Source organism: Acomys minous, assembly GCF_964271855.1.
Source record: "Acomys minous genome assembly, chromosome: 2".
Taxonomy (NCBI): domain Eukaryota; kingdom Metazoa; phylum Chordata; class Mammalia; order Rodentia; family Muridae; genus Acomys; species Acomys minous.
Window position 1 is genome coordinate 39,057,892 of NC_140484.1, and position 22,343 is coordinate 39,080,234.

Below are 22,343 nucleotides of genomic sequence, written 5' to 3' on the forward strand. Positions count from 1 at the left end.
ACCTCTCACACTGCACCCTCCACTTAGATTAGGAGATTGGGAGTGCGCAGCAGGGACTGACCTGGAAGAGGACTGAGTTACTGACATCATTATAGTTAGAGACATGAAACTCAGCCTCCAATACACTCCCAAGTTGATTCCTTTTTCAATTGAAATATTTTCATGTGTCTCTCTGCTATATGCACACTGATAATACTTGCACAAGCACTTCCATGTAAACTTCGTAAGTCAGCTAGAAAAAATCGTGTCATCTTACTTTGCGGTTTTGAAACACATTAATATAAAATAGTCTGCTTTTAATACACTGAATTTAAAAGGGCACAGAGTAGCATATTTGCCTGTTTCTGGACCATATGTTTAAAAAATTGTTATAGGAAGGATATTAGTGTGTTGTTATGGAAACAAAGCAGAAATAAGTAATTTCAGTGGCCAGCTTTGAACAGTTTGAGTTCTTAGACACCTCAATTGCATTTTTAATTGAATCTATGATAATTTTCTTACTTTAATGCTCTCTGTATTCTCCATAGTTTTGTTTTATACATAATTAATAAATACTACTTTAAAAATGTTGACTTTTTCACGTACTCTGGTGCCTCATATTTGACCATTTTCCCTGGAGGGGGAGACCTGGTGGCACTCAGAGGAAGGACAGCAGGTTACCAAGAAGAGACTTGATACCCTATGAGCATATACAGGGGGAGGAAATCCCCCTCAGGAACTGTCATAGGGGAGGGGAATAAGGAGAAAATGGGAGGGAGGCAAGGGATGGGATAACCATTGAGATGTAACAAGAACAAATTAATAAAATAATATATATCTTGAAAAAATGTTGACTGTTTAATAAAATATCCTTCTTCAGAAATGTGCTTATTCAAAGTCAAGGAGAACATAATTTTCCTTGTTGTTTGACATCTTTTTCAAAAGTTAAAAGTATATTCTCTGTAATAGTAGCCTTGCCTCTACTCCATGCCCATTATTTTCCCAAATATACTTACCACTTGGTATTGTTCGACCGTGGATCTTGTCAGCCCAGCCTGCACAGTACTTTAATGCTTTAATGCAGCCTCCTATATCCATCAAGTATGCATTGGCAAAGACCTTCCCACCATTGATTGCTTCCATTGTCTGAAAAACCAACAGAAACCCAGTCAATAATTGCCACAAGAACAGTAGACTAAGACGATTACTGGATGGAGCTGGAGAGATGGCTCAGTGGTTAAGATCATGGGATGTTGTTCCAGAAGACCTAGTTCAATTCCCGGCACCCATATGATAGATCACAAGCATCTATAACTCCAGTCACATGTGATAGTATGCCTCCTTATGGCCTTGGAGAGCAGTTATTAGTGCACAGATGCACATACAAACCAAACATCCATACACATGAAATAATTTAAAATAAAAATGAATGACCATATGCTCAATGTACATATGAACAGCACAATTAGATTCAGAAGTTTACTCATAGGAGTAAAAAGAAGGTATCAAGTAGGTGGTAGGTGGCATGGGGGCAGTAAAGGGCAGATAGGAAGTAGGTATGGATGGATATGACCAGCATCAATTTTATAAATGTGTGGAAAGTGGTAAGAATAAAAAATCAATTAAAAGTATATGTGGTCTATATTTTCAGTAGTCAATATTTCAAATTGCAAGAGAGCTTTGTAACTATAAGGAGCCTCAAATCATCTTAACTCAACCACAGTTTTTAAAAACAGAGTCAAATAACTTGCTTCTGGCCACATAACAAGATCCAGGTTGCGGGGGATAGTAAGATTCTGGCTGTCTGTGCCTGTGCTCTTTCTGTCACAATCTGATTTCCTTCCAACTAAGTAATGTCTAAGCAATAGGCACAATTTCACAGGTATGCATCTGGGAAAATGACTTCTGGTCTCCCTGTCATATAGGAGTTCCAACAAGATGGCCCTTACCATGCAACTCTAGAGACAATTCAGTATGTGTGACCATTCTCGATGGCTGACCAGCCATTTCATATTCCTCAAAGAGAAAGTCTATTCACCCCAGTGTAACTCCTACCTCCTTCATCATGGATTTTCCTCAGCAGTTTTCACTGACAATCCTGCTGTGTAGGCAACATGGTCACAACTCTTTCCATAGTCACACAATAATGTTCCATACTTTCTGGGCTTGTAGTGTCTTTTATCCTTTCTCTTTTCATGTTGACTATAAAGTTCTTGAGATCGTACATTCTACAAGGTGGTCGGTCTGTCACTAGTGCTCCTCTTTCTCCAATTTATATTGTCTATTCCCTCAGACTCTACACTCATGTGATTTCGTATGTCAATTCTTCATTCTCTGTGATCTTTCAAGCTGACAAGGGCAATTAACACTTTTCACTCCACAGACAAATGAGAGAAGCCAAGTTTTGAAAAACTGCTCTCTTTCTATAGAACATTGAGAATGGTGTGACTTTATTGCAACAGCTATTAATTTTATTTTTTTCATATTTTGGAAAATTCAGCATATTTGAGAAAAGGGTATTCTTTACAAAGAATGCTTCCAGTAAAATGAAGAAAATAGAATGTAGTTTGAAGTCTAACTGGAGACCATGTTGTTCTTCTGTTGGCTTTACTGAAACACAAGACTCAGAAGACAAGAAAATATACTCACATCCATATTCTATACTGACATATCTACTCACAGATATAAAGAAGTATACCACCCAAAACAGAAGCAAGATTTTATTCAATATTAAACCTGGAGTTGGTTTTGTTAACTCTTTTACACCTGTGAAAACAAAAATTGCTTCTCTTTGTCATAACATTGTGAATGGACAGACATCTGGCAGGAGAAAGCTGCTGTAAAAATATGTTGGCTCGAGATAAATAAGATGTATTTTAGAGCAATATTTTGTCACTTTTAACAGATTCATGAGTCTTCTCCTAAAAGTCTTTAGTATCAATGGGTTTGAAAAATTAAGGACATTGTTAGAGGGATGGGTGACCATGTTAAGGACTCTAAGAAGTCCTAGAGGACAGAATGGATGTTCGATTTGTGCTCTTAACCACACTGTCTGGCCAGCGAGTGCTCTTGGGAACCCTCCTCTGTATCTTCTTGTTGCTGTTGGAGAATACTCACAGCCAGCAGCAAGCGATCTCTTTCCATTAAGTCGGCCAGCTTGTTCAGCAGGCGCCCCCTCTCTGAAGCATCCATGGTGCGCCATGGGGAGCCAATCTGGAAAGCCTGTCGTGCAGCCTTCACAGCTTTGTCGACATCTGCCTGGAAATCAGTGAATTCAATTCATTACGTTCAAATGACTACAGGGGCCACAACTTCATCAACTAGAACATAGTCTTCACAAACAGGAACTAGGTCTCCTTTAGCCCAAAATCTAGAATATTCCACTCACTCTGTGCCACACTGTATTGGAATGGTTTCTCTTGAATGATATTTAGAATAAGCTCCAATTATCTACCAAATAGTTAAACTTCTAGAACAGATATGATATGTTTTAATAGTTTTTACTTCATTCTATTATAACAGGACAGCAAGTGTTTATTTGAAATAATGTTCTAGTTAATTATACACATTAGCTCATTTGATTCAGAAATAAAGGAGACTATCTCCTTTTCCAATTTAGGAGCTAAAGTACCAAATTTGGGTACATTCACATTATATCCAACTGAAAATGAGGGCTTACCATATACATAGTGTATTGGCTTATCTGTGAAATGTTAACTATAAAGTCAAATGTTCTAACAGTTGTCACTCAGGGGTCAGTTCAGTTTTAAGAGGTTGTGAGACCTTATGGACACAGACACTGAAGGGCAGATATAGAGCCACGTGGCACAGCACATGGATTGTGTCAGGATCCAGTAGCATCTTTAGATCTTTCTTTCTGCATCCTGGTCCAGTGAGACACAAGGATTCCTGGCATTTCAGCCCTGCCATCTTGTTCTCTTCCTTGCCTTCACTATCTTGATGGGTTGTACTCTTTGGAACTGTGAGCCAACATAAATCATTCTTCCTTAAAGTTGTGTCTGTCAGCTACTTTGTAAGGCAGGTAAGAAAAGTAACTAGCACTCAGACCCATCCTCCTATAGACTGGCTCCACTAACTCTGACTTACTCTTCCCACACAAAAGGAATGAGTGTAATTTATAGTAACAGCAAAGTTATTATTCACTTTTTATTAGGAGTGTTTTGAGAGTGGGTAGGCTGTAGAATCTCCAGAGGCTACAGAAAATATTTGTTAGCCAACACCCTGAACTGTTGCCAAAATACTTTTCTCCCCATCAGCAAAAGAATGCAATACAACGCACAGCAAGACATACACAGCTAGCCATCCTCCCTGTGCAATCCACTTGACTGCTTTAGGTTATTCACCAATTCACCATGAGCTCTTTCGCTTTGCTGCATTGTCTCTATCAGTAAAATGAGGAACAAATTTGACCCATAATATTATTTGGAATGAAAATGAGCTAATCTGTATAAACGTATGAGAACATTATTTCAAATAAAGTACTCGGTGTGAAATTAAGGTAGGACAAAGTAACAACTATTAAAATATAACATGGCTTTGAGAGATGGTTCACAGAGTCAAGGCCCTTGCTGCCACACATTACAACCTGAGTTCCATTATTGGGGTCACAGGATAGAAGGAGAGAACCATCTCCAACATAGTGTCCTCTCACCTTCATTTGAATGCATGACACCTGTACAAACACATGTGCGTATGTTTGTGTGTGGATGTGTGTATGCATACACATAGTTCACAAATAAATATTTTAAATGTAATTAATTTTTAAAATTTTATCTGTAAGACTGGTATTGTGTGAAACTCCAAAAATCATACAGGCTAGTTGATCACATCTCTATGTAGGAGACTGAGTCCATCTTGAAAATTAGAATAGCAGGAAGCAAATTACCCAATATTTTTGAATGGCTTATATTTATCTGAACGTCACATTTGGCATGGAAAGCCAAATCAATATCACTTTGCTCAAAAAAATATTCTATAGTACATCCAAGGCTTACATATCTGAAAACTGAGACAGAAAAACAAATTCATAGTACAGATCTTCCTGCCTGAAAATTCTATATGTTAAATGCTTGCAGTGCCCATCACATATGCACTTAGGCACATATGCACATCAGAGCTTAACTTAAAGACCTGATATGGACTGTCTTCTTTCCTGAGTGTTGGATATGTCATTTCATGTGTTGAATTCAGTATGCTGTGGGACATGGACTTGGTGGCTTACCCACAGGATTGTGGGGCTTATGGGAAGCCCCACCAGTATCCCAGGAGACAACTGTACTGCAAATCATAAGCTTAGAAAACGTTTGATTGTCAAAACAAAATGCCCAGTTTCTGTTGAATGTGTATTGTTTTCAAGTTATAACATTACCAGCCCAACTGGTATAAATCAAGGACAGTCTGCATTTATGAATGGTATAGGAAGAACCTTTTTAGAAATACATACCGGTTTGAGCAAGTCAGTGTTTAAAACTACACACTGATATTCTTTGGCTACACTATTTTACACACCAGTGCCAATTTTTTGAATAATAATGAATTTGTGGAATTAAATATGTATAGTTATTGCTTTGCTCCATTAAGAACAATGTATATTTTAAGTATTGTGTTGATCATATATTTTGCTTATATTTGGACATTGTTTTATTTTACAAGACATTTTTCTAAGCTTTTCCTGAGGAAATTAATAGAATACTGTTTGCAGAAGAAAAAGCAAACCTCAAAAAAAATCTGAGCTTTCCCATGTGATCTATGAATATCATAGCTTTTAAACACACACACATGTACACACACATGTACACACACATGTACACACACACAGTGCTCTGTGAGATGCAGCTTTTTTGTGGACCATTCTGGTCAATGTTCTGTCATTGGCCTTTGCCAAATATAAGCTGTCTTGGGCTTCCTGCCTTCTTCTAAGGGTGGATAGGAAAGTGGTTTTGAAACAAACCTTGTTTTATAATTAAAGATTAAGGGAGATAGATTGAAGATACCAGACAGCAGCTATTATGTTATACAGAGTTTATTAAATGAGCATGGGGGGGTGGGAAGGAAAAGGGAGGAAGAGGTACCCTAGAGAGAGAGAAAGTAGAGAGAGAGGGTGAGAGGGGAGAGAGAGAGAGAGAGAGAGAGAGAGAGAGAGAGAGAGAGAGAGAGAGAGAGAGAGAGAGAGAGAACGCCAGTTGGAGGTTTGTTCTTTAATATGGCCCTGGGCAGGGCCACACCCCATGGCAGGTAGGCAATGACATCACAGGTAGGCGCACTGAAGCAGAATACTAACATTTGTCATGAATAATTTTGATATATGTTTATATATTTTAGGCAATGACTCTCCTCTCACTTCATGTATTTTAATCCTCCATTTCCAGTTCTAATATTTCAGCAAGGCTACCTAATAAAACTGCTTTGGTATCATAGTCACTACTTAGTGAAATACAGACTGCAATATTTCTTCCTATTCTTTTAATACACATCCCATAATTAATCATTTTTAGCTTTCTTATTAATCCGACATGTTATGCTACCACCATACATTATGCCACATGTAATTTATTGTGTTAATATTTATGTAACAACTGTATTTAACTGATTTCATTTTGTAAGAAAACTTAACAAATGTAGTAGTCACAGAAAATTGTTTTTAATGTTTTCATTATTTCAAAACTGTCATTTTGTTTATTTTAATTCAAGGAATGACATTTCCAAGACACATTTTTTTAAATTGGTAAGACAACGAGATTAACTGGGGTTTTCTATGATCAAATCCTGTGGCATAGGGAAAGTAAAATATTCCACTGTTAAGTCAGAGCCTGCAGGCTGAGTGCGTTCAGGCAGTTTGAGTAGAAGTGAGAAAACAAGAGCCATAAAGACTAGTAAGTGAGTGTCTGAGTGCCTCCCCCTCCCCTGAAATACCCCCCCCCCCGCCTTAACTTCACAGAGATGGAGAAAATATCACTCAGACTACTTTTCCTTCACACCTTTCTGAGTCGCTTACTTTCATGGACATTTAGGCTTATTCCCTCCAATTATCGATTAGCTCATGCCCCAGGATTGGTCAGTGGTTCCCAAAGGAGCCACTGAAGTGAAAAGAAAACACTTCCCACCCACAGAATGCTTTGCATTCTAACATGCATTTACTCTGGCTCCTGAACCACCCTTGAGATACCATGAAAGACAGGATATGGCCTGTTGGCAGCCCCATTCTGCTTGTGACTGGAATTTCCAAAACCTTTAGCCTGTGACCTAATGAGTCAGTCCAGCGTATCAGGTTTCTTGTGACTGTGCACTTTACCACGTTAGAGCCTTTCACTAAGCCATGCTAGACACTCTTCATTACAGTCCTGGCAAAGTGGTTAAGCATTAACATTCTAAGAAGACAATTTGCTTAATTCAAAAAAAAAAAAAAGGATGAAGATACAGGAATGTGGTGGTGAAACAAGCTCTTGCTTATCACAGACTGCATCACTGACAATTTGCTTAGAGGAATCACTTGTCCAGCCAACCAGATTGGCCTGGCTGTGGCATGGCTTTCAGCTTGTCTGGCTATGAATCAGTCTCTTTGATCTCTTCTGTGGAAGGGCCAGTTGTCACTAAGCACAGGGCAGATCGGTGTCATTGGCAAGGCTGCTGGGATGGCCACCAGCTTTCCCTTCTGCACCTTAGGAAGCAGGTAAGCCTCCCTGACTGCCCTAGCCAAGTCCCCAGCCTGCCTCACAAGCTTTCTACTGACCCAGGCAGAGACTTCTGTTTTCCTGATGACTCCAACCCCGTTTTCAAAGCAAGATGTCCTCTACGAGTTAACTATTCAAGGTTTCAATGTTAAAGCATCAAGAATCTTTCTGTTAACTGGCACCTACAGATTCATGATCTTGAGCATCATTTTTTATCTACATGGAGAAGGTACAGGCAGCAGACAGACTTTTAGTTTGTGTATGTCTATGACTTAGTGTATGCATGGCTTATTTTTCTGTTTCTTCTATGAAGATACTCATAGGGCTGTCATTTGAGGTAAAATCGTACTATATGAATCTCTAGAAATATCACGTAAAAAGCATTTGTTCTGCCTTTGTTAAATGTAGTAAACACATTCTCACTTCCTTCTGGGATAAGCTGAGAGGCTTCTGGGTAACCTGTGGCACATAGCTATGGATGGTAATTATCTCTGCCTAAGTTTGGCTCTCTAGAACTCCATGGAGAGACACCAAAGGCTAAACAAGTCCTGGTAATCTACTTATTTACCATCCAAACCCATATTTCCCATTATGCACTGCAGCCATTTTAACAAATCCATTACAACATATAGTGGACAGGAGCCAGCGCCCTTCTTACTGAGGACCCGGAAAACTACAGGAGAAAGAGTTAGTGTAAACCCTTCTCCTCTATGATAAATAGAAATTAACTCATATGGACCAATGACCTAAATGAAAACACAAAACTATTATTCTACTGAAGAAAAAAGGACAAAAATAATGTCAAGGCATTGGACCACAAAGTGACCATATGGAGAAGTTTCCAAAGCACAACTATTAGAACAAAAAAATTAAATAAACCTGTGTAGTTTCAAGTCATAATTTTGTAGAACGAGGAGGGGAAGAGGCAGCCTGCAATGGGGAGTCTTAGATTGTTTATCTGGTGAATATTTGGCTTCCAGATTTTAATAGGGACTAGTATAAAGAAAAATCTTCTAAATAATTAATTTAAATGGGAATTATGTCTAAAAGCCTTGCTTTAGATGTGTGACTGGCCAAGGAGAATATGAAATTATGATCACTTTGCTAGCTATTGGACAAACTCCGAACAAAATGATGACTGACTTATATTCTCTTACTCTACTACTGATGATTATCAACAAAAATCAAAATGTAGAAAGTACTGGTGGGACTGAGGGAAAAAGAAATTCTTATATACTTTAGTGGATAAACCTATCTATCCTGATTTTGAGTATATACCCAGATGAAACTAAATAAGTTAAGCAAAGAAACATATAGCTCTTATGTCCATTTGTGAATTATTTATATTAGCCAGCATATTGAATTAACTCAAGTGCCCACCTAGGAATAAAAGGAAAAAGAATATAATGTGATTGAGGGAAAAGAAGAAGGAAATCCTATCTTTTCATCAAAAACCATCACATTGAAGGGCATTGTGCTAAGGTGAATTAAGCCAAGAAAATTAAGATCCCTGCATGGTTGCAACTCGCTCATGAAATTCAAACTGTAGATATCAAAGAAGAAATGTGCATTATTGTGCTTACTAGAGCGTAATGTGGAGAGTGATAGAGGGTGAACAGTGGGTTCAAATGACTCTTAGTCAGAGCTCCAAACACAGAGACTGAGGAGTGGGTGAGGAGATGAAAATCTAATTACCATGGGCTGATTATTATACGTAGGATACATATATTGAATTAATATGTGTTGTCTCATAAATATAGATCATTGTTATATTTATTATTTATTTATGTTGGTTTTTTTTTTTATAGAGAGACCAGGTCTCACTATGTAGCACTGACTGTCCTAGACCAATTTGGCCTTGAAATCACAGAGATCCTCCTTCCTCTGCCTTCTGGGTGCTATTTTTCGAAAACACATATCCCATATTAAATGGTAAAGATAACCCTTGAGAAAAGATACAAACTGTTTCATGCTTTCTATCCAGTATTTCTAAAACTATTTGCTACTCCATCCGCAGCTCATAACGCTAGCATTACCTGAAAAATATTCTAGAACACCAGTCCCCAGGCTCACTCTAGTATAGCAAGGTGCTCTAGGAGGATAGGAGATCGGTACTTTATAGGATTTTTTTGGAAATTCTTATGCACACCAACTCTCAGAGTCACTGTTTATGTCAGTGACTAGGTGAATAAATACTAGATTCCTAATATATGAAGTATGTGTTATATAAAAAGGAAAAATGTGTTGGGATAGTTTTCTTGATATATACAGTGTATCAACACCTGATGATGTAAAAGAAGGATGCATTTTTGCTGTTGGTTTTTTTTTTTTTTCATTTTGGTTTTTTGAGACAGAGTGTTTCTGTGAAACCTTGGCTGTCCTGGACTCAATTTGCAGGTCAGGGTGGCCCTGGACTCATAGAGATCAATTTAATAAGTATGTGATTCCAAGTATTCTTTTCACTATTTATTTTTTATTGTCATAATTAATATCTTTCTGCATGTATGTCTTCTATGTTAGGACTTCCCAAAGAGAAAATGTCTTGACTATAATTACTTGGTTACTAGAATGTAGACTACTGGTCAAAATTTTTTCCAGAGTTGATGTAAATTTACATCATGTTCTCTCTTTGACAACTTTGTATATCAAATAAATAAGTTACTTTGAGAGTAATATTTAAATTAATCTAAGTGTAGAATATCTTTTAGATATAGTGAAAAGTATTGGAAACATCACATTTGAATATAATTAATGTTATCCTGTAACTTCAAAATGAAGTCTCATTTTTCCTGAACTTGAACATTTTAACTATTTCTTCTTTAAAATTATACATTTCCTCTGACTTATTCTTCAAAATATTGTTCTACTATAATTACACCATATCATTAAATATGATAATCAAAGAGTATGATTAACCAGAGCTTCATCTTGGATTCAGTTATTATAAAATAATGTTGACAGAGGAAGGATAGCAGGCTACCAAGAAGAGACTTGATGCCCTATGAGCATATAAAGGAGGAGGAAAACCCCTCAGGCACAGTCATAGGGGAGGGGAGTAAGGAAAAAAGGGAGGGAGGGAAGAATGGGAAGATGCAACAGATGGGATAACCATTAAGATGTAACAAGGATAAATTAATAAAAAATAAATAAATAAATAAATAAATAAATAAATAAATAAATAAAAATAAAATAAAATAAAATAATGTTAAACTGTTTGCTAAAGAGCTTTATAATTTTTAATGTTCAGTATTTCTTTTGTGTAATATTTTTGAGGGTGTAGTCCTAGGAAGATTTCTCTCAATCTAAAAATGAGTTTTTAATTAAAATAGATACTGACTTACTCGTCCAACACACATTTGTTGACTGTTATATATAAACTAGTGATATTAAAATACATGGCTTTTGTGTGAGTGGTAGAGGTCTAAACTCAGACCGTTAAACTTAAGTATTTTATATATTGACCCATCTCCTTACTGCAAAATCAATGATGTTCTAAAAAAAAAAAAAAAGAAACTTGATAATACATTGTTCTAAAAGTCCTATGTCAACTTTTAGTTTCACTTAGCAAATGTCAAAGAACAACTGTAAGTTAATAAAAGATTTCTTTCCTTGTTATCCTAAGATAAATTTCTTTCTATGGAGTTTTTTAATGTAATATATATATTTTTTTTCAAGGAAAAAGCAGTCAAGGGAAAATAGCATGAAAAAATCAGCACCTCACCCAAGGCACCAGGTGATGGCCATTACATCACTCTGCAGTGTTTTTCTTATGCCAAGGACAACAGAACATTTACCTTCCTGACAGAGCAGCCTTGCTTGCATGCCCTTCATTGATTTTGTGGTGGATTTTGAGCTCATAATGGTGAGAAGCACAGAGTCCTGGTGGAGAGTGGACCTGTGTGTGTATATTGGGAAACTTACCTTGTCCCCTTCTTCCACATGGCAGATGACCTCCTCAGTTGCAGGGTTCAGGACAGGAAATTTCTTGCCACTCACTGAGTCATGCCATTCATTGTTTATGAAGATCTGTGGAGATGCAGAGAAAGCAAACAAAAGCACTGAAGTATGCCTTAAGTTTGAGGCTTAGAAAAAAACCCTGGAGTTTAAGTACTATATGACAACTACAGATTTCCTGTCTTTTTCTGTCTCAAAATGCCTATCATATGTTTTATTTATCATGCAGTAAACACACACACACACACACACACACACACACACACACACACACACACACCACATCAGGTAGTTTTTCATCTTGACTTTTGGTCCCAAAGTCCCTGAGCTCAGCCCAGAATTTACCCCCATTCCCTGCTTCAGTCACCAAGTTCTCCTCTGTTTCACATCCTTTCCTAAGTTTCTGAGTCAAAGCCTTGACAGTTTCTTGTGATACGTCACCCTAATTTAAGGAGCATCTCCTCATGACCTGCCCACTAGTAGCGCCAACTGAATTTAACTTCTTTTGTTCCTATATAACCACTAAACTCCTCCTACAAAGTTAGTATGTTACAGGTAGATACACACAACTTCTAAGATTGAAACCAGACGGATAGTATAATCAGCCTTGAAAATTAGCATAAAATTCACTTACCCTCAATAAGTCTGCTTCGTTTCTGCCAGAGGAATTGCATTATACCCCAGATTTTCCATTGATAAACTGAGAGATGAAATGTCTCATAATATGTACATAGAGTCGTAATTCCATCCCCCCTTTTGAAAATTGTAATTTCACTTAGAAATAGAAGGTACACCCCACACTAAGTTAATCACATTTTGTTATGCTGTTGTGACACCAGCTAGCTCCTGCCTGGCTCCTCACATCCTTCGTGCTGTGAGGTCTTAGTGGCGCTGCTGCCGTAGGTGATCTCTTTCAGCGAAGAAGCTGTTACGATACGTGTATGCCATCTTTACATTAGAATCAGGCCTCTAAACTGTACACTGCTCCTTCATAGTAAAGGCAGCAGATGCTTCAGAAGTGAGTCAAATTAGAATTATGTAAGTTGATGTGCTAGGCTTCAGATAACTGCAGAGACAGGCTGTGGATAATCCTGTGAGCACCATGGCTCTGCATTATTCATGTTTAACCTTTAATACTAAAGAAAGCTGTGAATCCAGCATTTGTTTGGTTTAGTTTTATATAACCAAATCCTGACTGGCCACTTGAAATGTTTTTATTGAGTTGTTTTCTTTGCCAATTTCATACAAGTACAAAGTGTACCCTGATTAGTTCAACTCCTCCCTTCTCTAATCTCTCTCCATTTCCAAAGATCCTCCCAAGCTCTCTGAATAACCTTTCTCACATACGTGGCTTTTACTTTATTAGTCTATTCATTTGAAATATGAATTTAATAACGTTCATCTATGTGTCCATGGGTTTGAAACTATCCATTAAGAGCCCAGTGGAATCACCATTGGATATACAAGTGAAAAGGATGACTCACTCTACCCTCCCCAGAATTCATAGTAGTCAATAGTTCACCAGGGAGGCCCAGGGACCAGTACACCCCTCCCTGTTCCATGACTGACTACACATAGGGCCAGTCTCATGTTGTCACATTGTAGGAAGCCACAGCTGATGTTGGATCATAACTTGCATCTGCTATGCCGTACAAAAATGATCATAGTTTTCATCAGAGAGACATTTTGTAAAATTAGGACCAAGTATGAAACATACTGCAAAGGATAGCATGAGAAAAATGAAGTGTGTTAGGTGTAGCCCTGATCTTAGAGGCTCATGCTCTAAAGGTCATGGAGTCTAATCAATGTCCATTAGTAACCTAAAGACTTGAAAGGCCGAAGTAGTAATTTCATCAATAAACAATGATAAGACTTGTGTGTGTGTGTGTGTGTGTGTGTGTGTGTGTGTGTGTGTGTGAGAGAGAGAGAGAGAGAGAGAGAGAGAGAGAGAGAGAGAGATGTGGTATGGGACAAAGAAAACAAAAGATGAGCGAAGCATGTGCCAGTCTTAAGATCCTTACAGCACAGGGTTCCACTAGAATCGAGTTGAAATGCAGTCAGAATCTAATGGCTTCCAATGTCCAGAGAGAAGTTTGAGCTACCAGAGTCTATACCAAAGAGGATATTTTAGGAAATAATTAAAATATCCAATACTGACATGAACTGGAGGAATCTTGTTGGAGAATTCCCCCAGGGGCTCTTCTGAAGGCCATCACTGAGGTCGCAAGGCCAGAGGACAGTATCGACTACAAAGCAGGGCTCAGGAGTCTGACAGTAAGAAACTGCATGTGTTCTCCACTAGACAGGATTCAAAGAGAACTCAACATAGACTACATGGCACCCTTCCCCTCCTCTTAGTTATTAGTCATAGTGAACTTATTGGTATTAACTATTATAATATCTCTCTCTCTCTCTCTCTCTCTCTCTCTCTCTCTCTCTCTCTCTCTCTCCGCCCCCTAAGTTTTCTTAGATGTACATTTTTATTGCCTTCTAGCTAATTTTAAGAACAAATATGAACAGCCTCCTTCCTATAATTATATTTAATGGATATATGGAGACATTTGGTTCAGTGAAGTCTATTACAGTAATCATTAAGCTCATTTGAGGCCTCCTGAATGTCCTCTCACAGAGAGAGCAATAGTTTCCATTTGATGCTTGCTGTTGTCAAGTTTGGTGGACAGGGATGGCACTGTAAAATAAAATATTATTGTCACATTTAGCCATTAATTGTATTCTAATTATGAATATACTTGGGATGCTTTAAGGTATTGTGGTCAATAGATATTAACCCTAAGCTACAGAAACCATTGGAATTTAAAGGTGTCATTTGTAATCCTGAAATACAAGTATTATTTTAATCTGATGAAACAATCTATAAAAATTTTCAGGCAACTAAAACTTGATTTCTGTCTTTTGTAACTTGCACATATCAAATTAAAGATGATGTACATACCACTTTCCTGTTTCCCAGGATACTTGTGTTCCGACTTATAATTAGAAAAAAAAAAAGGTGCCGGTTCAGTGTAAAAGTTATTAAGTCTTCATGTATTTTATGAAGAAATTTCTAAATAAAAGCTTTCTATATTCTGGTTTCTTCATATTATATAACTCTTTCTCTTTTTCCTAAATAAGAGATTTTTTTCAAAATATTTCTAATTTAGATCAAAATAGGTTTTATTAATAGACATAGTAAATAACTTCTCTTATTATCTGTTGATAAAAAAAAAGTTGGCAGCCTACTGGCTCTCAACTCCCTCCAACAACGTGCATAAATTCAAATTATCTTTGCATAGTGGCAACCCAGCTATCCGCTCAAGGTCATTATAATGAATGTCAATATTTTCTTAGTTGCTGAGAATGTGTAAAATTACATTTCAAATAAAAGCATTTAAAGATATTCTAAGGGAGAGAAATGCTAAAGTCAGTCCTTACTCCACTTGCCTGTGTGCATTGCCAACTCTGAAAACCAGGGACACAGCTTGGAGAATGATGGGTGGTGATGTCAACATGTATGGAATCACATGTTATAATGTGTATATTTTCTCAGCATTAGCAACCTGAAAACATGCCAAGATAATGGGAAGTGGTTGAAAGAAAAAGATGAAAGACAGGGCAGAGTAAACACATGGGATGGAACATGTCAAGTGGTGTTTTACACATTAAAAATAATCAATACTAGATTTCTCAATCTACTTTAAGCTAAGCCATGAGGCAGCAAAGCAAAATGTTGTGATTAAAAATTGAAGAGAAACAAATCAGGAAACAATACATGGTAGGAAACTATCTACAGCCAAAGGTATGGAAACAAAGTGAGAATGACCAAAATAAATTGGAAGAAATGCAGACTTCCTTATATTTCTGCTTTACATTCCTTCCTGACTAGTAATGTAACTACAGAGTCATTTGCCTTTGTTTTGAATCCCATTCAGACATGGAGAAAAGAAAGATGCTGCTGCATCTTGAGGGACATCATCACTAAGTCCAATAGATGATAAAACTACATCTGTACATCTCATATGTCCTAAATCAGAATTAATCTGTAGAAGTATTAAAAACTTCTGTCTGTATTTCCCCTTTAATAGTATTAGATCCTTTTCCTTCTAAAAAAAATCACTATAGAACAGAGGTATTAAATCAGGTTGGATTGCTCTTCAAATTTCCCACATAGCCCTCTCATTCTGGAAAAAGATAAGTGAAAAATTCAATGGTGTTGTTTATGCTTGAAAAGCCAAGCGAGCATACAGTCTTTAAGAAATTGAGACAATAACTTTCAGAGCATATGTACGATCTATTTTAGGACTTGTATTGATGAGATACCACTGTCACTAGTAGTCAGGAAGACTAGGATGTCATATAGAAACATGTCATTTGAAAGGGTACAATGCATAATTTTTATATTCTAGCTTTGTGTCTTAAGGGCTGGGTAACCTTAAATAAGCTAGCATGTTCTCTGAGCTTAGCTTCTCAAGCTTGGAAATAGGAAAACATTAGTATTTTCTCATTCTTTCCTACTAGTTATTTATTAATCTCAAATGAGATAAACAGTTGAAATTAGTTTCATACTGTATTAAGTAAAAATGATATAGATTTTACTAACATTGTAAACTGATCACTCTATGGTTTCTTTGATTCTTCTTGAAATGTATAGTTCAAGAAAGTGCAAAATAATAAGTGTAAGGCACTGTCTGCTTTCCACAAACCATTGACTTAATTCTTATAGTCACTTTCCCAGGTAATATCTTTATTAAATGCTAATTCATAGATAGAAAAACTTAAACCCAAGAAGAAAGGATGCTTGGCTAAGATTAGGCTATGAAATAAGTGTAAAGTCTGGAAATTGAATCCAGGTCTGTGTAATTAAACAACTATATCCCACAGAGATTCTGCTATTTGTTTAGCTGCTTCCAAGCCCTGAGAAAATAAAGTATAGTTTTAGTTAGAAGTCAGAAAAGATTTATCCAAATAAAGGCAGCCATAGCACAGTCAGCTTTATCTTGAAGGTAGTTCTGCCCTCGTTCACGCAACTTTAGGATTCCCCCAAGACTCCATCAGCCAGCGTGGTCCATTCTCAGATCCCACATTCCTTCCTCTTCCACTTTATTCCTTTCATATAGCCTTTCAGCTTTCCAATTTCTTCCTTTAAGCATATTCAACACTTTTCTGTTTAATGTATTCTAATATAATTTCTTGAGACAATAATCATATTAACATTCTAATATCTGACTTATTATGGAACAATTACACAATAAATTTATTAAACAAAGGAAAAGGGGAAATTGAAGAAAGGACGAGAAAATTGGAAAAATTAAGTTAAGAGGGGAGGAGTTACTGGAAATCTTACGTAGCCTGAGTTTGTGAATTGTAAGAGTTTTAAAGGAGTTTTTAAAAGGGGTTGGGTACTCAGTACTCTAACCTGTGTACAGAAAGTCAGTCATGCATAATTCTTTGGGTGTAGGTATGTACAGAGAGAGAGAGAGAGAGAGAGAGAGAGAGAGAGAGAGAGAGAGAGAGAATCAAAGACACAGAGAGACAAAGAGACAGAAGTTAATGGAAAGAGACATTTGAGAAGAAAGTCACCTGCTGTAACTAAACTTTAATCCATAGGGCTTGAAGTTATGCAGTTCACATGGAAAGTGTGTTCCTATCTCCCACCTTCCTCCTCACACTGTCTCCCAAGCCAGACTTTTCTTTTCACTCTAGTCAACAAACTACTTCTGCCTGCCCTCTCTCTTGTCTCCTTTCTCTCAAAACTGGTGGCCAATATATTCCTATGGCCTGAGAGAAGCATCCACAAAAGTTTGGTCACCATCCTCCAGGACTCAGGAATGGGCAGGTAAAACTCAAAGTAAAAATTGCACAGCATGTAAATTCTATGTCCTTCAGGCATGGTAGGGGGCATGGTAGCATAGGGGACAGGCAGCCAGCATTCAAGATCAAGAATTGTCACTTAAAAGCTGGATTTGTATTACTCAGGCCTTTCATTTCTTCATCTATATAAAAAAAAAAATCAGAGCTTCCAATAGGGCTGCTGTGAAAAAAATGAATGAAATTATTGTAAAACACTTGGGTTGTAATTATTTACTGCGCATATGACATGCCACTAGGAGATGAAAACACCTTCCAAGCAAGAAAGAACTGTAAGTTAAGGAGTTAAATTCAACAATTACGCCAAGTATTAATGAAGTGTGAACCCTATATGAAAACATTTGTCTTTTTTGAATTTCCTATTTATTTGTTTTTAAATGAAGGTGTGCGAAATGAGAAAGAAAAATTGGAGTGAGAAAAATCGTCAAGTCCTGGAAGACCTAACTTTACTCCAGTGCTCGGGTGGAGCAGCACTGTTCAGACAGACTAATGTTAAAAATGGGAGAAAACGGGAGGAGAGTGACACTGTGGGGACTGATCTGGGAAATGATTTTTTAAAAAAACCAATCCCCATAGCTTTGGGCTTACTAATGTTAGTCACTCCCCACGAGCCAGAGTCTGCCTAAGCATTTGTTCCCCATTAAAGGTGGAGCTGGTTTACACCTCGTGAGGAACATCGACTCCTCTTTATCCTATAGAAGTTGTAAGAAAGCAGAGGCAGGTCAGGGTAATCAAGTTGATAAGGGGTCCAGTAACTCTCCAAGGAGTTCGTTCTGCAAAAGCTGAGTAGCAGGGATGGAGGTCACATGTGCACGTGTGTCATTTCCTCAGAACTCCTAAGCGGGTAATGAACACAGGGATGTGATGGGAGCTTCTGTATTGCCTTCCAAGATAGTTCATTCCATCTGCCGCCTCAAAGAGGAACTGAACGAGAGATGACGTCCCCCAAAAGATACATGCATGAGCTGCTTGGGTGGGAGACAAGCACCCTGGCGGTTAAGATGAGGCAGCTGTTTCACGATAGTTAATGTTCTTTTCATGGTTTTTGTTATTAACTGCTTGTTGTTCTCTAGCCTTGAGCATGAAACACCAACTTGCTTTAGGCAATAATGAAACAACAACAACAACAACAATAACAACAACAACAAAAAGCAGTAGAGAAAAATGATACACAAATTGAGACACTGGTCAGGAAAGGTCATTTGACAAATACTTCCAAGTCCTGACTTCTTGTGGTTTGCCACCAGGAGCTGAGTTAACAGCCGTTGCTTTTAACCCATCTCGGGAGTACAAACCCAATATAGTTCTTCAGTGGGACATGGTAAAAGGAACGTGCACAGGCATACAGAGAGCTCCCATTGAGATTTAATTGCATACATAACTGGTGTCCTCCCAAGTGTGAAAGGGCTGTAACCAGCACTTCAAACGGTATAATGCATACTGAGTAGAGCAGACATATATAGAAGATACACAGAAAATCGAAATTCACTGAGTGGCGTTGCTTATTATTAACTAGAGAAGTATTTGACCACCGAGCAATTGCATTCTTGGCTCTTAAACACTTCGGTCCATCATCCTCCCTAGGGTGTCCTTATGCAATGCCTTTGCAGTGCAGAGGTTTCATTCTGGAAACATCTGTCAGTGTTAAAGGATTATTGGTCCTGTGCTTGTACATGGGACTTTAAGTAATAGCTCATTTTTTTCCCTAGTACTTTCATTTGCATGCTTCTTTAATAAGTACTCAATTAAACTTAACTCAGTGGGAAAATAGTTAACTTAAAAACACATTTGAAATTCACATACACACAAACACAAAAGCTCAGCAAAGTCCATAAAAACACAAATGAAATAAAGAATCATGAGGCATCCCAACTCCTCAAATCCAGCCCAGCTGGGATCCTGTGAGCTAAACTTTTCTTGGTGGTTAAAATGTAGTGAAGACATGTAGAGTGTTCCAGTCTGCAGGAAACACTGGACGTGCAGATTTTGACAGGAACTTCTTCTAAATGAGAAAAAGTAAGGGAGGGAGTTTGAAATTTGTGACTTGCACAAACTTTTGTTATCTGTGAGCTGCAGGAGGGAGTTTGTGGACTCACCACAGTTTTCATCTACCAATTAAAAAGTAAAAAGAAAAAAAGTAAAGAAAGAAAGAAAGAAAGAAAAAAAGAAAAACCTAAGCAGTTTCTTTCTTTTCAAAATTTGTGACATTAGGCTTTGTGTAGTTCTAACTTCTCCTGAAGCTCCAAGGCTCGCTCCTCTCTGCAGACCTTGTCCTAAGGAGAGAGCCCAGAAGCCAGCAGCTCCTTCACTCCAGGTGCTTCGGAAAGTGCAAAAGGCTGCGCTGTTTCAAATCCACCCACGTTTATGCATAAGGGAATAAACACATAAAGTGGGCACTTGGCCCCTAATCATGTAGTTTAATACTCTTGGTTTTCATTAGCTAATTCAGAAATCAACATGGTTCTCCCCAGAGTTGAAAAGTTCAACTGCTACTTTATTCTCACACAGCTAATTTAGGTGACTTTTCTAAAATGTGTATTGTGTGTGTGTGTGTGTGTGTGTGTGTGTGTGTGTGTGTGTGTGTGTGTGTGAGAGAGAGAGAGAGAGAGAGAGAGAGAGAGAGAGATTTCTTCATTTTTGAACCCTAAGGTCAGTGACAAAAGTAGCCATGAAGCTATGTGGCAGAAAAAAATTCAGAGAGTATTTCAGGACAACTCCAGCCTGATCATTTCCTATCTCTCCCTGGCTGAAGATTTTGAAGTATTGTGTCCCTAAATTAGCTAACAATCACATGTGTTTGCCAAAAACAACAACAGACTTTCCTGGAGAAATAAAAAAGTACTGTTTCTATCTCAAAATAAACAAGTAACTCATGTGCATTTGGAGGTTTTGGCAACAGTTTCCTAGTGATGCTCAGAGTGAAGACCTCCAACCTTAACACTGGGTATTCAAACATATGGTCATGGTATACTGTTTCAGTGTGCTATTTTTCCTTTAGAAAGAAAGAAGAAATGAAAGAAGGGAAGGATGACAGAAGGAAGAAAGGAACAAAGAAAGGGAAAGAGGGAGGGAAGAAGGAAAGAAGGTAGAAAGGAAGAAAAAGAGAGAAGGAAAGAAAGGAGGAAGGAGGAAAGAAAGAAGGTAGAAAGAAAGAAAAAAAAGAAAGAAAGGAGGAAGGAAGGAAAAAAGAAAGAAAGAAGGAAAGAAAGAAAGAAAACAAGCAAGCAAGACATTCCCACATGTCTGTCTCCTTCCAGTAAGTTCCTGTTTGCCTGCCTTACCCTATGTGCCCACTGCACAGAGTTATTAGAACTGCTCACTATGGCTCACTGTACTCTGGCACAAGAACCTGTTATACAGAAGAAAATCCCTTTCCCTTGGACATATGTCAAGAGATAAACTTAAGAGAAGGTGTCTGGTATGGTTTAAAATTCACCCCCGAATCAGGCCACTAACTTTGCAAGCTTTTTTGTCTTCCTGTTCAGAAAGAGCTCTTACAGAGGCTCCAATGGACCTGTGCTTTAACCAGGCCCCCAGGGAAAGCCCTGCTTAGGAGGGACTTACCTTTGTATGTTGAATCTTTAAGTTGGCCAGAGGCGCAGGGACTTGAGGCTGTGCAGGGGAGGACATGGCTGCTTGGGCTCCTGGAACACAGGTGGCAACAGGATCAGCAATTGGGTTCTGATAGAGCACTTGCTCCGTTTTATCTGCATGCACTCAGGGTCATTTGCATATTGGGATATGATTGGATGGGCAGACTCAGGGCAGGGCAGAAAGGGCACTACCCTCTTGGAACACCTAGGGCTGGGAGCCTTTCCCTTTAAATGTGAATCCTTAAGGACCCTGCACCCCAGCCCTGAAGTTCCATCTGGAGACTGCTCACTATTTACAGATGAATTAATTTACTGAGCCAAACCTGTGCTAAGGGTGTGTGTGCAGCTGCTCCAGACACTGGAAGCCAGTTGTTCTTTTTTTTTTTTCCCCCCTTGTTTTTTCAAGCTTTGTTATGCTACTATGTAACTCTTCCTTCTCCAACACTCTGGGAACCAAAGGTATTGAAATGAAGTCTGAAAAGACCTCTGTTCTCACTAGGAGCTGAGGAGCAAAGGACCATGAATTCCCAGGGCATGGCTACCAGCAAATCCATTCTTGTCCTAGCAGATCGAGGTGCTGTTAGGGAGAAATGCCCTCTTATCTAGATTCTGTCTTCCCCAGCTTAAAAAAAAATCAGCAACCTTAAGTGATAACAGAATCCTCACATTGCCAGCCCCACTGCCTCCCCAGAGGGGTCCAGGTTGGGACAGAAAACTGCTCAGGACTTTTTAGACAGAGTTCATTGTCACTCACAGACCTTCAAAGAGCATTATGCCGAAGTCATCTGTGAACATTCATTTAAAGCGAAAGTAAGGTATGATTCAGGAAGCTTCTGTGCTTGTGAATCCTTACTCTAAGCAAAGTAGAAGGAAAGAATGTAAATATCGCTCCCTAAGAGTTTAAATCCCGAATGTTTTGAGCTGGGAACTTAGTAGAGGACACTTTCCAACTGTCGGGTTTTCAGTCTGAATACAATGCTTCTCTGTGTTGAAGCTCCAGCACAAGATACGGAAGGAACAAGATAACATTCTTTGGATGCTCTGCTTACTAAGAATCAGCATTAACTTCTTTGTAGCGAAATGGCCACCTCCCCTGCATGGGAGCTTAGATGGAAGCAGGAACAGGGCAGAGGGGAACCTGTTCCTCTTCCCACCTTGACCTGAGCTTCTCATGTTGTAAACAGGGAACGGACTACAGCTTCTGATCACAGACTTCACAGTGTAAGGCTGACATCTCGCTTCAGGCAAAGCACCCTAGGTT

General features: G+C 38.3%; 1 protein-coding gene across 1 annotated transcript in view; it reads right to left on the reverse strand.

The window, feature by feature from the left end:
- Positions 1 to 21,212, reverse strand: part of LOC311593044 (aldehyde dehydrogenase 1A1) — a 40,580-nt gene extending 19,368 nt beyond the window's left edge. The window contains exons 1-4 of the mRNA XM_084774072.1: positions 21,054 to 21,212; positions 11,592 to 11,696; positions 3,097 to 3,237; positions 996 to 1,125 (exon numbers count right to left, since the gene is read on the reverse strand). Of these exons, the coding sequence (XP_084630198.1) occupies positions 996 to 1,125; positions 3,097 to 3,237; positions 11,592 to 11,696; positions 21,054 to 21,119 (442 nt within the window). The 5' untranslated portion in view covers positions 21,120 to 21,212. The remainder of the gene's footprint in view (positions 1 to 995; positions 1,126 to 3,096; positions 3,238 to 11,591; positions 11,697 to 21,053) is intronic.
- Between the last annotated feature and the right edge of the window lie 1,131 nt (positions 21,213 to 22,343).